The sequence below is a fragment of the Bombina bombina genome, chromosome 6 (assembly GCF_027579735.1).
Source record: "Bombina bombina isolate aBomBom1 chromosome 6, aBomBom1.pri, whole genome shotgun sequence".
Classification (NCBI taxonomy): Eukaryota; Metazoa; Chordata; class Amphibia; order Anura; family Bombinatoridae; genus Bombina; species Bombina bombina.
The window spans coordinates 806,417,395-806,435,167 of NC_069504.1; the positions used below are offsets into that span (position 1 = coordinate 806,417,395).

General features: G+C 37.2%; 1 protein-coding gene across 1 annotated transcript in view; it reads left to right on the forward strand.

Moving 5' to 3' along the window:
- The window catches only part of OGDH (oxoglutarate dehydrogenase), a 281,110-nt gene that overhangs the window by 18,875 nt on the left and 244,462 nt on the right, over positions 1-17,773 (forward strand). The window contains exon 2 of the mRNA XM_053718145.1: positions 10,723-10,978. Coding sequence (XP_053574120.1) covers positions 10,757-10,978 — 222 coding nt within the window. The 5' untranslated portion in view covers positions 10,723-10,756. The remainder of the gene's footprint in view (positions 1-10,722; positions 10,979-17,773) is intronic.

Here is a 17,773-nt window from a genome sequence, read left to right on the forward strand (position 1 = left end):
TCAGGGGGTTCCGTTTGAACCCTTACATTCCGTTGATATTAAGTTATTATCTTGGAAAGTTTTGTTTTTAGTTGCAATTTCTTCTGCTAGAAGAGTCTCAGAATTATCTGCTCTGCAGTGTTCTCCTCCTTATCTGGTGTTCCATGCAGATAAGGTGGTTTTACGTACTAAACCTGGTTTTCTTCCAAAAGTTGTTTCTAACAAAAACATTAACCAGGAGATTATCGTACCTTCTCTGTGTCCAAAACCAGTTTCAAAGAAGGAACGTTTGTTGCACAATTTGGATGTTGTTCGCGCTCTAAAATTCTATTTAGATGCTACAAAGGATTTTAGACAAACATCTTCCTTGTTTGTTGTTTATTCAGGTAAAAGGAGAGGTCAAAAAGCAACTTCTACCTCTCTCTCTTTTTGGATTAAAAGCATCATCAGATTGGCTTACGAGACTGCCGGACGGCAGCCTCCCGAAAGAATCACAGCTCATTCCACTAGGGCTGTGGCTTCCACATGGGCCTTCAAGAACGAGGCTTCTGTTGATCAGATATGTAGGGCAGCGACTTGGTCTTCACTGCACACTTTTACCAAATTTTACAAGTTTGATACTTTTGCTTCTTCTGAGGCTATTTTTGGGAGAAAGGTTTTGCAAGCCGTGGTGCCTTCCATTTAGGTGACCTGATTTGCTCCCTCCCTTCATCCGTGTCCTAAAGCTTTGGTATTGGTTCCCACAAGTAAGGATGACGCCGTGGACCGGACACACCTATGTTGGAGAAAACAGAATTTATGTTTACCTGATAAATTTCTTTCTCCAACGGTGTGTCCGGTCCACGGCCCGCCCTGGTTTTTTAATCAGGTCTGATAATTTATTTTCTTTAACTACAGTCACCACGGTACCATATGGTTTCTCCTATGCAAATATTCCTCCTTAACGTCGGTCGAATGACTGGGGTAGGCGGAGCCTAGGAGGGATCATGTGACCAGCTTTGCTGGGCTCTTTGCCATTTCCTGTTGGGGAAGAGAATATCCCACAAGTAAGGATGACGCCGTGGACCGGACACACCGTTGGAGAAAGAAATTTATCAGGTAAACATAAATTCTGTTTTCGCTTTAAATGCTGATTGGTGGCTGCACATGATATACCTCTTATCATTAGCTTACCAATGTGTTTAACTCCCAGAAGTGCATTGCTGTTCCTTCAATAAAGGATACCAAGAGAGAATAAAGCAAAATTGGTAATAGAAGTAGATTGGAAAGTTGTTGAAAATTGTATGCTCTGTCTGTATTGTAAAAGAAGAAATGTGGGTTTTATGTCCCTTTTTAAAATATGCAAATATAATTGGTGACTCTTTGTGACTTTAGGATCCCCACAAAGGGGTTAAACACAGTTTGAATAAAACTACTTTATTGTTACACTAGCATGTCCCTTTAAAAGGTACCGAGGCCCATTGTTACAAATATTGTTGCAAATTCTGCTACTAAAGTGACTAAATCATAAAGTTTAGTTTTTAATTTCATGTTCCTTTTCTACAAGGCTTATGACAGGAAATACTTTATATATAAACTATTAAAAATAATAAGTAGAAGCCGGTGTAAACATTTCCATAAAGTTTCATTTAACATTTTAATATTGTAGTGCAGGGCTCGACAAATCAAGTAGCCACGGCGCCACTGGCTCCTATAATTTCACCTCTGGCTCTTAAAGTGATGGTAAATCCAAACGTTTAAAGGGACAGTCAACACCAAAATTGTTATTGTTTAAAAAGATAGACACCTTTACTACCCATTCCCCAGCTTTGCACAACCAGCATTGTTATATTAATATACTTTATAACATTTAAACCTCTAAATTTCTGCCTGTTTTTTAGCTTCTACAGACAGCCTCTTATCACATGCATTTATATTAGCTTTTCACAACAGGAGACTACTAATCCATGTGGGCCATATTGTTAACATTGTGCTCTCTCCCGTCGAGTTGTGGCTAACACTGCACTAATTGTCTAAAATGCAAATCAATAGATAATAAATAAATAAATAAATAGCCAAGTGATCTGGGGGCAGTCAAAAGAGGCTTAGATACAAGGTAATCACAGAGGTTAAAAGTGAATTAATATAACCATGTTGGCTGTGCAAGACTGGGGAATGGGTAATAAAGGGATTATCTATCTTTTTTTTAAAAAAAAATGTTGGAGTTGACTGTCCCTTTAACAAAAGCTAGGATTTACAATCACTAAAAATAACGATTAGTTTGTCATTGTTTCTTAAAAAACTATGTTAAACTCACCCTATCTGTAAGGCAATTAGATCGCTAACTCAGCGGCCCACGGCACATCGCTTTCTTCAATAAGATGACGTTTCCACCTCTAGACCAATAGCCGTGCTAGGATGTCAGATGACACACACAGCTATTGGTTTAGAGGTGGAAACGTCACCTCATTGAAAAAAGTGATGTGCTGTGGGCGGCGGCCAGAGGCGCTGAGTTAGCGATATATTTGCCTTACAGATCTGGTGAGTTTAACATTGTTTTTTAGGAAACCATGGCAGAAACTAATCTTTATTTTTAGTGATGTTAAATTCTAGCATTTGTTATACGCTTGGGTTTACCATCACTTTAACATTTTGGGATATTCTCCATATATCTGTATACAAATACCATGTCTGGCTCTTCTTACTGGCTCCTAAATTTTAAACATATTTATTTGCTGACCCCTGTTGTAGTGATCATTGGCTGAATTGCACAGCTCATACTGCTGTATTAGCTCTCATTGGCTTACAAGGACATCCCATTTTGTTACTTTTTTGCTCGCCATGAACAACTAATACTGCTGTAATTGGCCTATTGAGGTGACAGTGGTAATCCACATTCCTATTTTTGTCTTAACTGCTTGACAAGCTCAACTCTTGCACAGCTGTGTTATTGCTCATTGACTGACAGCGATAACATAGGCATCTGCATTAATGTTAATGAACGTCATAGGCTGTACACCTGTATTAATGCTTATCAGCTGCCAGGGACAAGCTTGAGAAGAAGAATCATCATATTACACATGGCTGAGTGTTTCTAGGGAGCTCATCAATTGTATTATAAGCCCTGGGTGGTTGTTTTTTTAATCTGTGGTTGGATATGGACAGGTAAACACTGGCTCCTACACATAAAGCTCTCACTATGTAGGATGTTACAGGGTCAGGGTTATGAGTTTTTGCAGGGTTCACTCTAACCTCCAAAAACAAAACAAAATACAATTTCCAAAGATAAATTATAGGAAAGGTAGAAAGAATAAGTAATGCAAAGCTGTTTAACTTTTCATAAGTAACCAATTTATGGACATTCACAAGTTTTTTTTTTTTTTAAATTTATTTAAAGAGACATTTAAAAGTTAAAACCTGAAAGTTTTATTTCATGATTCTGATAAAACATACAATTTTAAACAGCTTTCCAGTATACTTATATCACATTTACCTCATTCTTACAGTATTTTTTTGTAGAAGGAGCTGCATTGCACTATTGGTAGCTAGCTGAACTTAGGTGAGCTAATGACAAATACATATATGTGCAGCCATCAATCAGCAGCTAGCTCCCAGTACTACATTGCTACTCCTTTGATGGCTGTCACATGATAGAGGGGCAGGGAGAATGGAATCAACTTTGAAATTTGCCGGAAAAAAAAATATTTATTTAAAATTCAAAGTGCTATTGAATTGTCCTTTTATTATGTATTGATTATGCAATTCTACTGTATTATTTAAAGGGATAGTGTACTCTAAATTTGTTAATCAGTTCTATAACTTTTTTAAATATAGTGGATCTATAATAATATCGTAATAAATGTTAGTGCATTTTAAGCCCCATAGTGCTAGTAATATGTTATAACATTTGCAGGGCATTGAGAGCGAGTAGGACACAGTGAGTATCAGGTATGCGCAGCTGCTCTAATGACGTCATTGCAAGTGTGACACAGGTAGGAGTAGTAAAAGGGTAGATCTAATTAAAACTGGTTTAGAGAGGTGTAGGTACACAGTAACTTGCTTTTAATAGATGTGACGGGACATCTTCCTATAACATCTTCATACATAAGTTACTTGTTTGCTCAACTGCAGTATTTTATCCACACGTGTGCACGCCCTCGTGAGCTAGCGCTCAAATACATTCACACCTTATTTTTCTTGTTTACAAGTCCATGGACAGGTGGAAAACAGTCCAAACAAGGAAACTAACAAACATGGGGTATGTGTGAGAAGTAAATACGCATGTACAGTATTGAGGATGATCTTGGACGTAATGCGTTATTTGCATGTCACCTATGATTGGCAGGTGGCGCGTATGCTGGAGAGGTTTGCTCTGCCCTTCTCTGTCTCACTCGCGTTATAGGGCAAATTATAAAGGTAAAAAATAATAGTTATTAAAGGGACATAAAACCCAAAATGTTTCTTTCATGATTCAGACAGAAAATATAATTTTCTATCTGAATCATAAAAGAAAAATTTGGGGTGTAATGTCCCTTTAACCCCTTAACGACCAAGGACGTACGCCACACGTCCTCAAAAAAAAATACAGTTAATGACAGAGGACGTGTGGCGTACGTCCTTGGTCTGGAAAGCAGCTGGAAGCGATCCTGCTCGCTTCCAGCTGCTTTCCGGTTATTGCATTGATGCCTCGATATAGAGGCATCCTGCAATAACCCCCCTTGGCCATCCGATGCAGAGAGAGCCACTCTGTGGCCCTCTCTGCACCGGACATCGGTGGCCGGTATTGTTGGTGGGTGGGAGCAAGTCTGGGAGGCGGGTGGGCGGCCATCGATGTGCCGAGTGGAGGGGGGAGGGATCGGGGGCGGGACAGATGGGGGCGCGCATGGGAGCGCGCGCGTGCACGGGGTGGGAGCGGGAGGGAACCGCTACACTGCAGAAAAAAAAGTTAAGAAATGTTAAAAAATAAAAAAATAAAATATTTAACAAAATAAATGATGATCTAAGGGTTCTGGAAGGGGTGGGGGGTTGGTCTTGGGGGGGGGGGGAAGCTACACTACAGAAAGGGGCAATAAAAAAAAACAAAAAACATACTTTTTGTTACTAAACTAGGTACTGGCAGACAGCTGCCAGTACCCAAGATGGCGCCCATTAAGGCAAAGGGGGAGGGTTAGAAAGCTGTTTGGTGGGGGATCAGTGAGGTTGGGGGCTAAGGGGGATCCTACACCGCAGCATATGTAAATATGCCACGAAAAAAAAAAGCCCAAATATAGCTTTTATTTTAGTACTGGCAGAGTTTCTGCCAGTACTTAAGATGGCGGGGACAATTGTGGGGTGGGGGAGGGAAGAGAGCTGTTTGGGAGGGATCAGGGGGTCTGATGTTTTAGGTGGGAGGCTGAGCTCTACACTAAAGCTAAAATTAACCCTGCAAGCTCCCTACAAGCTACATAATTAACCCCATCACTGCTAGCCATAATACACGTGTGATGCGCAGCGGCATTTGGCGGCCTTCTAATTACCACAAAGCAACGCCAAAGCCATATATGTCTGCTATTTCTGAATAAAGGGGATCCCAGAGAAGCATTTACAACCATTTGTGCCATAATTGCACAAGCTGTTTGTAAATGATTTCAGTGAGAAACCTAAAATTGTGAAAAATTTAACGTTTTTTTTTAATTTGATCGCATTTGGCGGTGAAATGGTGGCATTAAATATACCAAAATTGGCCTAGATCAATACTTGGGGTTGTCTACTACACTAAAGCTAGAATTACCCCTAAAAGCTCCCTACATGCTCCCTAATTAACCCCTTCACTGCTGGGCATAATACACGTGTAGTGCGCAGTGGCATTTATCAGCCTTCTAATTACCAAAAAGCAACGCCAAAGCCATATATGTCTGCTATTTCTGAGCAAAGGGGATCCCAGAGAATAATTTACAATAATTTAAGCCATAATTGCACAAGCTGTTTGTAAATAATTTCAGTGAGAAACCAAAAGTTTGTGAAAAAATTTGTGTAAAAGTGAACAATTTTTTGTATTTAATCGCATTTGGCGGTGAAATGGTGGCATGAAATATACCAAAATGGGCCTAGATCAATACTTTGGTATGTCTACTAAAAAAAAATATATACATGTCAATGGATATTCAGAGATTCCTGAAAGATATCAGTGTTCTAATGTAACTAGCGCTAATTTTGAAAAATAATGGTTTGGAAATAGCAAAGTGCTACTTGTATTTATGGCCCTATAACTTACGAAAAAAGCAAAGAAGATGTAAACATTGGGTATTTCTAAACTCAGGACAAAATTTAGAAACTATTTAGCATGGGTGTTTTTTGGTGGTTGTAGATGTGTAACAGATTTTGGGGGGGTCAAAGTTAGAAAAGGTGTGTTTTTTTTTTCGTTTTTTTCCTCATATTTTATAAATTTTTTTATAGTAAATTATAAGATATGATGAAAATAATGGTATTTTTAGAAAGTCCATTTAATGGCGAGAAAAACGGTATATAATATGTGTGAGTACAGTAAATGATTAAGAGGAAAATTACAGCTAAACACAAACACCGCAGAAATTTAAAAATAGCCTTGGTCCCAAACGGACAAAAAATGGAAAAGTGCTGTGGTCATTAAGGGGTTAACTCTATTTTCATTGGAATGCAAACTTTGTTTTTCCACCACTCATTATTCATGTATTTAACTGTTGCATCAATGTGTGTACACTGTCCCTTTAAACATGTTTAAACAAAATAAAGGACTTTTTTTTATATACTTTTGCATAAATAAACATTTTATAGGGTATTTGAGTGGCTTTTTAAATTTGTGTTTAGTCACAGAACTTATTTATTCCAGTTATAGTATTTTTTTTCTCTGTTTCTGATCTTGTTTTCTACATAGCCAATCCTTAGCAGACTATTATTTATTACTCAAAATGACCTGAAAGACCTATGAATAGAGCTGACAAACCTTTTGCAGTTGTGCCATTGTGTTGACACTGCATAACTGAGCTCCAAAAGAACTATATAAGTAAACTTTCATGTAGCTACGTTTCTATATAATCTCCTGGTAAACAGAGTATGTGAGTCAGAGCGGGTGTGACTGGTTCCTGCGGAGTTTCGCTGACTCTACTAATTATAGGAACATTAACCTGTTTACTACCAGAGGGGGCATTAAGTCATGGAATCCAGTGGAAGGTTTTAGATTATTTATTTTTTCCCCCGTTTAGATTCTATGTCCTAAATTTATTGGGAGATGGTGAGCGAGTCTGGATAAAACTCCTATATTAAAGGGACTTTTTTGTATGCAACAATTGCATACTTAAAGGGACAGTCTAGTCAAAATCTAAACTTTCATGATTCAAGTAAGGCATGCAATTTTAAACGACTTACCAATTTACTTTAATCAACAGATTTGCTTTGTTCTTTTGGTATTCTTAGTTGAAAGCTAAACCTAGGTAGGCTCATATGCTAATTTCTAAGCCCTTAAAGGCCGCCTCTTATCTGAATGAATTTTGACAGTTTTTCACAGCTAGAGGGCATTCGTTTGTGTGCCATATAATTATATAACATTGTGCTCATGGGGTTACCTAGGAGTCAGCACTAATTGGCTAAAATGCACGTCTGTCAAAAGAACTGAAATAAGGGGCAGTCTGCAGAGGCTTAGATACAAGGTAATCACAGAGGTAAAAAGTATATTAATATAATCATGTTGGTTATGCAAACCTGGGGAAGGGCTAATAATGGGATTATCTTTTTAAATAATAAAAATTCTGGAGTAGATTGTCCCATTTAAAGTGCATTAGCTCACCAGGTATTTAACTCCAGCTCTCAAGTAGAATACAACTGGTTAGCCAATCAGAATTTGCAGTCTCATAAACTGCCCTTTGAAAGCCTCTCGGCTACTGAGCAAGACATTACCTATGTGTTTTAACTCCTTTGCGAAGGCTGAATGCATAGTAAGCTTGGTTAACTAATCCAAAAATTGCATGGGCAAATGAAAGCATGTCATTTTTGCATTAGAATGTCCCGTTAAAAGGACACTCCGGTGAAAATGTTACATGCTATTAGTTGTTTCACATGTAATGTGTGCAGTACTGATCTTAACTGATTGGAAGTGCATGAGGAGCCATTTTCGTCATAGCCATCACTGTGCAGGGGGATTGACGATCATACTTTTTTTTTGTGTGTGTAGCAATTACCCCGCATTACAGGCTAGGGATCATCAGTGGCCAGCGCTCCTAAGCCTTCAGTGGGAGTACTGTGATATTACAACAACGCATGGTGATGACACTAAGTGCCAGGGTTAATGTAGCTGCAAGGGAGCTGGATGGGGGTGAGGTGATACAAACCCTTCAGGCTCCGCTTCTTCAGCTACAGCTGATCAAGACCCCTTATTTGGAAGAGAAATGCCTGCTGGTCTTTAAAAGCAGCAAGCACTCGGGGGGGAAAAAAAGTTTAAAAAGTATAAATATGGTGTTTTACTGGTAAGGGTATCTTAAGAGATGCATAAAAGAAATCTAAAATGTTATTAGACCCCCAGTAAAGTTTTTTTATAGTGTATACTTGTCCCTTTTTTTTCTTTCTTTAAATGTACATTTTGTATGAATAGCTGGGTGACCACTATAGTGACGCTGATCCCCTAGCAGAAAAAAAAAATGTGCTTTCATTTCTACTTGCACAAAGTCCTCTAGTTTTTATTATAACCACCAAAAACCTGTATGGGCCCTTCTTTCAAATTTGGATATCCTTGATATTTAGTAAGTTTATCACAGTGTTGGTCCTGTGCAAAAACTAACACTGATCCAATCAACAGCCCATTTTACACCACCCAGATGTGCAAACCCGCACCAAAAAGTCCCTTGTAGTTCAGCTCTAATTTTTTTTACGCCTGGCTTCTTAATATTTTCTTAAAATATTGAATTTATTTTTATGGCGACAGTACAGCCCTTACAAACAAGGGACCACCTCTTGTTTTCTCACAAGACCAAGCTTTAAGAATTCTATAGGTTGAAATAAAAGTATGCAAAATATGCGGTAAGAAAAGTGCTATAGCCTACATATACAAATAGGAAGCACTTTGTGGCCCTGGGTTTAGATTTAACCACCCTGGTCTATGTAAATACCTGTCATTTCCCTTGTTTGGGCATGTTACAGCTGGATTCTAGTTTGAGACATGTTTGTGAGACACTTTTTATCATCGTCATAGCTATTGACTCATGCACAAAAATGTAGTTCAGACATAGGTGTGATCTAAACTTATTTTTAGGAACCATAAAATGGTGTGTGATTATAGGGCATGAAATCCCAAAAACTTTTCTTTCACAATTTAGATAGAGCATGCAATTTAAAGTGAAGGTCAATTTTCATGTGAAAGTGCCCGGTTTTGAATTTTTTTTTTAAAAACAAGGGCACTTTCATTCATGAAAATTGACATTTCAGCCGTTTAAAAACAAACAAACATATATTTACCTTTTTTCTTCTTGAAGCCGCTCCAGTGCTACACCAGCCCGTCGCAAGCCTCTTCATACGTCAGCAATGACGATTCCGTCATACTCCAATCACAGCTTCCCCCCGGGGTAATCATTGCCTGAGGCAACGCCGTGATTGGAGGAAGCCGATTTTGTCATTGCTGGGTAAGTAAACCAGGAAGAAGCAGGTGGGGCATCGTTTCAGAAGAACAAGGTAAGTATTTTTAAAAAACGGTGCTATGTCAATTTTTATGAATAAAAGTGCCCCTGTATTTTAATAGTTTTTTTTTAAAAAACGGACACTTTCACATGAAAATTGACCTTCACTTTAAAATAACTTTCCAATTTACCTTTGTTCTCTAATTTGCTTTGTTCTGTTGTTATCCTTTGTTGAAGGATGGGCCTATGACGAGGCATATATGTGCAGCCACCAATGTGAAGCTAGCTCCCAGTAGTACTTTTTGTACTACCGAGCCTATCTAGGTATGTTTTGCAACAAACTATACCAAAAGAATGAAGCAAATTGTATAATAGATGTAAACTGGAAAGTTTGTTTAAAATTTCATACTCTATCTGAATCATGAAACTTTTTTATTTTTGATTTTACTGTCCCTTTCAACATGTTCTGCCTATGTAGCTCCTACAGAAGTCAAATGAAACATTCACTGTCTAAGCTTAAAGAGACATGATGCTAAAAAGTTTTCTATCCTGTATATATGATAGAGCTGCATTTAATCCAAGATGCTAAACATATTTTTTATGTGTTTAATTTAAAGCTGTTTAAATTTTAATGTGAAATTGACAGGAAGTGCCTGATTGTGGATACAATGGAATGCTGGGACTCTCTTGCTTATTGGCTGATAAAGACAATTCGCAGAGAAAAGGTGGTTTAATTAAAGCCCAGGAACATTTGTTTTCCAAAAAAAAAATATGAAGCACTGTAGTACGATTTGAACTATTTTGTTTTAGCTGGTAATGAGAAAATATTTTAGTAGTATTTTCCTTTAAAGGGGCATTCGAGTAGACTTTTTCTTTGTTTCATCGAAAGGAGGGCATATGAAAAAAAAAAAAAAGGCATTTCTCAATCTGCTAGTAAAGAAAGGGCAATTGTCCATAGGAAGTACATAAAAGCCATACTATTAGGATAGAGGATACTTCAAACAGAAATAAAACATAACAAAAAAACAATTGAACCCCTGTTCCCAGTCCATTGGATTATTTTAGCCCTATGGGCATATATATATAGGGATTACTTCTTTAAATGATCTTTGTTTATTTTGACAATTGTGTTTCTATATTTCAGGTTGTGGTAGCGACTCGCCCTCAAGAACACAAATATGTTTCACTTAAGGACTTGTGCCACTAAACTTAGGCCTCTAACGGCCTCCCAGACTGTAAAATCACTAACACACAACAGATCTGCGGCCCCAAGGACGTTTCAGCCAGTCAGGTGCTTGAGTACACCTGTTGCCGCAGAGCCATTCCTTAGCGGGACTAGTTCTAACTATGTGGAGGAAATGTATTATGCTTGGCTGGAAAACCCTAAGAGTGTTCATAAGGTAAGGAGGGGAATGTTACTCTCCTTGTTGCTTCCTGCATGTTGGCACGAGGCATGGTTACAATATACCTGAATACCCAAGATTTTGGATACCCTAAAGCAACACTGGAGGAGTGTCTGAAGAGAGGATTTATCGGATCTTTCAGAAGGATGGAGGCAGCTTTGCATATGTTTATATCCAGAATTAATACCTTCCTGTGATTGGATGCTGCAGGCAATGGGATTCTGCTTGTGGAAGCTGCTAGTTAAATCTTATGTTTTTGCTGTAGCAAAAATTGGGCATATGTTATTACCTGTAAAGGGATTTATGTGTATGAGTTGTATGAGTATGTTGTAGAACCTCAGAATATAGTACTGAGTGTCCTCTCCACAGAAAAATTTGTCAGCGAGTGTAGAATTATGAAGTATTTGGGTAGAGGCAGTGTTATACTCTGCAATAATATAAAATGTTCTTATAAATGTTACTTAAAGTGATGGTAACCTATACAAATCTGCATCTGATTAAGATTTAAATAACAAAGGGACTTTCATTCATGAAGTCATATTAATTTAACATTCTTAAGATAGAATACCAGTTTAAATAGTGCCACAGTTCCTCCGCCCGTCTATTTTATTTCATTTTTTTTCTTGGTCACGTTTTAACATCTTCCAATGAGAAGCTGGGCCAGCAGGCGTCCTAAGACGCGCGTGCGCACACACCCATTCATCTGAGAGCTTGACTCGCTGTATTCTAATTTGCATACAGGGACATGCATGCGCCGGAGTCTATCACAAATATTGTCAGAATAACATTGCTGCAGAGCATATGCCTGTCAATATGCGCTGCTGCATTGTTTTTCTGACAATGATACTTTGTTTCTGAAAGACTCCGGGGAATCTAGCTCATGCGCGTCACTGCATGCAAATTAGATTACGGTGACTCAAAAAATCTTTAGCGCATGCACTCTCCGATGAAGGTGTGTGTGTGTTTTTTTCAAAGGACGCCTAATGGACCGGATTCTCATTGGAAGATGTTAAAACGTGACTGAAAGAAAAAAAATATGCAATAAAATAGACGGGCAGAGGAACGGCAGCACAATATAAACCTTTAAACTGGTATTCTATCTTAGAATGTTAAATTAATATGACTTCATGAATGAAAGTCCCTTCGTTTTTAAAATCTTAATCAGATGCAGCGTTGCAGATTTGTATAGATTACCATCAGTTTAAGCTATCCAAAGCACAATTTAATTGCATAATCTAACACATCGATTTAATGATAAATTGTGCAAACACATTCACTAATGTTAGCTTAAAGGGACAGTCTATTCAAAATTAAACTTTCACGATTCAAATAGGGATTTTGAATTTTAAACAACTTTTCCAATTTACTTTTATCATCAAATTTGCTTTGCTCTCTTGATATTCTTTGTTGAAAGCTAAACCTAGGAAGGCTCATATGCTAATTTCTAAACCCTTGAAGTCCGCCTCTTATCTCAGTGCATTTTGACATTTTTTTTATGAGTTATTTATGAGTCAGTACTGATTGGCTATAATGCAAGTCTGCCAAAAGAACTAAAATAACGTGGCAGTCTGCAAATTGAAGTGCAATGAAGAGTCTTAAAGGAGCAGTAAATACAGTAGATTTGCATATCAACAAATGTATGCTAAAAAGACAATGCAACAGCATTTAATCTGAATTTCAAATGAGAAATAAGATTTTTTTTTCTAACAAGTTATGTCTATGTCCCATCCTCCTGTATCGTGTGACAGCCATCAGCCAATCACAAATGCATATAGTATATTCTGTGAATTCTTGCACATGCTCAGTAGGAGCTGGTGACTCAATGTATAAATATAAAAAGACTGTGCACATTTTGGAAGTAATTTGGAAAGTTGATTCAAATTGCTGCTCTATCTGAATCATGAAAGTTTAATTTTGTGTCCCTTTTTAATAGTTATATTGTACAAACAGTTTTTGTGTGTGAGAGATTTTTTCTAATAGGAACCTCAAAAATGAAGTGACCCTGCACTCCACAGGCCTTGTTTAAGGGCCACAAAATTCAGATGATTCAGCTAGAGCATGTGATTTTAAATAACTTTCCAGTTTTCTTCTGTTATCTAAGTAGTTTTGTTTGTTGTATCCTTTGTTGAAGAGGATACCTAGGTAGGCACAGAAACTGCTGATTGGTGGCTGCACTGCATAAATGCCTCGTTATTGGTTCACCCAATGTGATCAGCTAGCTCCGAATAGTGCATTACTGCTTCTTCTACAAAGGATACTAAGAGATTAAAGCCAGTAATATAATTAAATTGGAAAGTTGTTTACTTTTGGTATTCTCTATCTGAATCATGAAAGAGATTTTTGGGGTTTTGTGTTCCTTTTTAAAGGGACATTAAACACATCTTGCTTTTTTGTAAAGTCATTTTTCCATACAGTTTTGCACAGCCAACACGGTTATATTAATATACTTTTTACTTCTGTGATTACCTTGTATCTAAGCCCTTGCAGACTGCCCCATTATTTCAGTTCTTTTGACAGACTTGCATTTTAGCTAATCAGTGCCCTCTGTGAAAAACTGTCAAATGCATTCAGATAAGAGGCGGCCTTCAAGGGCTTAGAAATTAGCATGAGCCTACCTAGGTTTAGCTTTCAACTAAGAATACCAAGAGAACAAAGCAAATTTGATGATAAAAGTAAATTGGAAAGTTGTTTAAAGGGACAGTCAAGTCCAAAAAAAAGTTCATGATTCAGATAGGACATCTCATTTTAACCCTTTGAGTGCTAACAACGTCTCTGAGCCATTGCACATTTTCACACTTTGGTGCTAATGACGGCTCAGAGCCATCGCTAGCACTGCCCCACCTTGATGGACGTCTGAGGACCCCCATCCACTCCTACCCACTCACAGGCATCGCTGGGGCTCCCCTCGCAGTGACGTCATGTGCGATGACTTCATCGTGCAACTTTATTTACAACGGACAGTTGTCAGTTATAGAGAGATAAGAGCATGCTTAGATGCCTGTATCTCAGGCATCTAACTAGCTACAGATCCACTATTGGAAAGGTAATCATCTACCCTTTCCAAGTCTTATAAATGTAGAATAAAAAATTAAAAAAAGTTAAAAAAAAATTTTAAAAAAATTTTGGTGGTCTCTAAAGGCCCATAAATAAAGATCAAAATTGCCTAGAGACCCCCAAAATACATTTAAAAAAAAAATAGTAGTTTGTTTGAAAAAGAAATATCAGTTTAAGTATTATAGCTAAATGATCACCGTGGTAACCAGCGTTACCGCAGTGATCACCTAGCTGAGAAATGTTGCATTCCTGTTTACAATACGGACCAATATTATATTTGTAATCCCATGATCACCTGGATAATGTGGTTATAAATTAACAAAATGGTAGAGGAATGCTATTTTAAAGAAACCCCCACCAAATAATATTTTTTTTATAATCAGTCTTTTAGCGTGCGTGGCAGATGAATAAAACACCCTCTTTACGCAGCTCTCTCCATCTTTCAAAACGTCTGTATTTTTACTGCACAGAAGCTTATTTTTTGCAATAAAAATGATATATTTTCTAGCGACATAATTCCTTTAAAAATATCTATTTATTTTGAAAAGAGAATTATGGCTAAGCGTCTCAGCGCTGAGGAAGTAGCCGAGTTCTCTATAAGCTCAGACTCCTTCACTGATGATGCATATGGTATATTAACTAAATATTTCTAGAAAGTAAATGCAAAAACGCATCAAATGAGGGGCCACATGTATTTCTAGCACAAAAATAAATTTAAATATTTTTTTATGCAAAGCATCATATTCCATTAATTGTTGCACACCTCAATTATGTGCTAGAGATACCTGTAGCCCTTCATTTGATGCGCCAAAGGGTGTACTTTCTACAAATGTGTGCTTTGTGTACCATATTTTAATTTTCCAAGTGGCTAGAACTGTTTAATTGCAGACATGGCAATCTTGAAATAGTCTAAAAAAAAAAAAAAAATAGCCTTTCAACTTTTATGGGTTATGTCTGCAATCAGACAGCTGTAGAACTCTGGGTAACTAAGATACAATAAATAAAGTACACACTTTTGGAAAGTACACCCCTTGGCGCATCAAATAAGGGGCTACATGTATTGCTAGCACAAAAATAAGCAATGTAATAAGTGAAATATGGTTCTTTGCTTAGAATTTTTTTTTTTTTTTTTTAACCATTGCAACTTATTCCATTAATTGCTGCGCACCCCAAATTCATGCTATAAATACTTGTAGCCCCTCATTTGATGCAGGAAGGGGTATACTTTCTGCAAATGTTTGCTTTGTGTACCCCATTTTTTAATTTCTCAGGTGGCTAGAACTGTTTAATTGCTGAAAACAGTACAGTAAATTCTAAGATACTGTTTTTGATAATTTATCAAATTGACATGCTCGCAATAAAACCGTGGAAAAAAGCAGTGAAATGTTCTTAATTTCTGCTTGTTTGAGACGGGTTACCTACTACTAATATTTATCCACACAGGTTTTGTTGATAGAGCTTAGAAAAATAAAATGACTATTATTTATTCAGTCAATACACTTTTCACATTTTAGGCGCTATTTTTTAAACCTGATGATACATACACATATTATAATGGTATATTTTGAATCTGCTGGGTTTCTAAAAGTGTTTAAACGTGAACTGCAACAAAAAGCTCAAAACCAGCTTAGCACACAGGTTGGAAATGGCTTAGCATCCAAAGGGTTAAACAACTTTCCAATTTACTTTTTATCACCAATTTTGCTTTGTTCTCTTGGTATTAGTTGAAAGCTAAACTTAGGAAGGCTCATATGATAATTTTTTAAGCCCTTAAAGGCCGCCTCTTATCGCATGCTTTTTTTATTTGCTTTTCACAACAGGGGAGCACTAGGTCATGTGAGCCATATAGATAACATTGTGATCACTCCAGTGGCTTGTGGCAGACACTACACTAATTGGCTATTAATGAAAGTCAATAGATAATAAATAAAAAGTCATGTGATCAGGGGGCTATATTAATATAACTGTGTTGGTTATGCAAAACTGGGGAATGGGTAATAAAGGGATTATCTATCTTTTAAAACAACAATAATTCTGGTGTTGACTGTCCCTTTAAAATTACATGCCGCATCTGAATAATGAAAGTTTTAATTTTGACTAGATTGCCCCTTTTAATGAAATCATTTTTTTTTATAACCTTATCCATTCACCTGAGGCCTGCCTGCATCAACCAATCAGCAGATAGTATGGCTGTATGTGTGATACACATGTAATAATATTGCTAATCATTGTATATACTTGCATGAATTAGGAAGCTGATTATGAGACCCCAGGCCCTTATGGAGGGAGGGGAAAAAGTGCTATAAAATCAGACTTATTTTTCACTACAAATCCTTGTAGTTTCTTGTTCTTGCATTTCGACTAAATTATTTTTTTCTACCTATATTCACATATTAAACGCTAGCTTAGCAAGGGCAAACTTATGGCACAATTGCTTAAAGCGATAGTTAACCCCAAATTTTTCTTTTATGATTCAGATAGAACATACAATTTTAAACAACTTTCCAATTTAATTCTATTAAGTTTTCTTCATTCTCTTGTTATCCATTGCTGAAGGAGCAGCTTTGCACTACTGACAGGAAGCTGAAAATATCTATTTAGCCAATCACAAGAGACAAATGTGTGCAGGCACCAATTAGCAGCAGCTCCCACTAGTGTACGATATGTGCATATTTAATTTTTTAACAAGGAATACCAAGAGAACGAAGCACATTTTGAAAAAAAGAAGTGAATTTAAAAGTGTCTTAAAATGACATGCTCTATCTGAATCAGGCAAGTTTAATTTGTACTTTCCTATCCCTTTAAGGTGGCACTTGATTTTAAAAGCTTATTGTCAACTTAAATATACATTAAACCCAAAAGTTCCCTTTCATGGTTCATGCTGAGCATGCAATTTTAACCCACTTTCTGATTTTCTTCTATTATCTAATTCAATATCTTCTTTTAGCATCTTTTGTTGAAAATCAGCGACGTAAGCTCAGGAGTGTGCTCTTGTCTGAAGCACTAGATAGCAACACTATTTCCTGCCATATAGTAGTGCTCCATACATGTACCTAGATATCTCTTCAACAAAGAATACCATGTGAACGAAGCAAATTTGATAATAGAAATAGATTGAAAACTTTTTTTTTTATTTAAATTGTGTGCTCTGCCTGAATCAAAACAAAAGTTTAAGTTTAATTTTCCTTTCAACTACTGCAGGGGCGGCAAAGCTTGTGTGCTCTTCTCACTATATTTTGTGTGGGGGTGATACTGATAAGTGCTTATAATTTGATGTTTGTTGTTTTGAGAGTAAACTTCTGAGTTTGCACAGTACCACTGCTTGTTCTGGTTGTGCTGTTAGGAGTTCCTATCTAGAGGCCAGTTTTTGCTGCAATAAATCATACGTCATCTGTACCTGGCTGCGCTCCAGCATAAGTGTAGCTGGAAAGCTAAAGAAGTGCATACAGAGCCAGGAGACCTGTGTTGTCACGGAAATATTGTTTTCCTTGCAAGAGTTGGGTTTTGTGGTTTAACCTCTTTCTTGCCAGTCTTCTGAGCATTAATTGCAATCCTGATCTGGGATTATACACCTTTTGTATTGTGTCTGAAGGAAAAGACATCCGTGTAATACAAAATGGCGTGCTCTAATTCAGTGCAGTGGTGACCACATTTTCGAAAAAACAGAGGCTTACAATTTTGGCTGTATAAATAAATATCAACAAGGCTGTTAGACAAAACTATTGTTAATAAATTGTC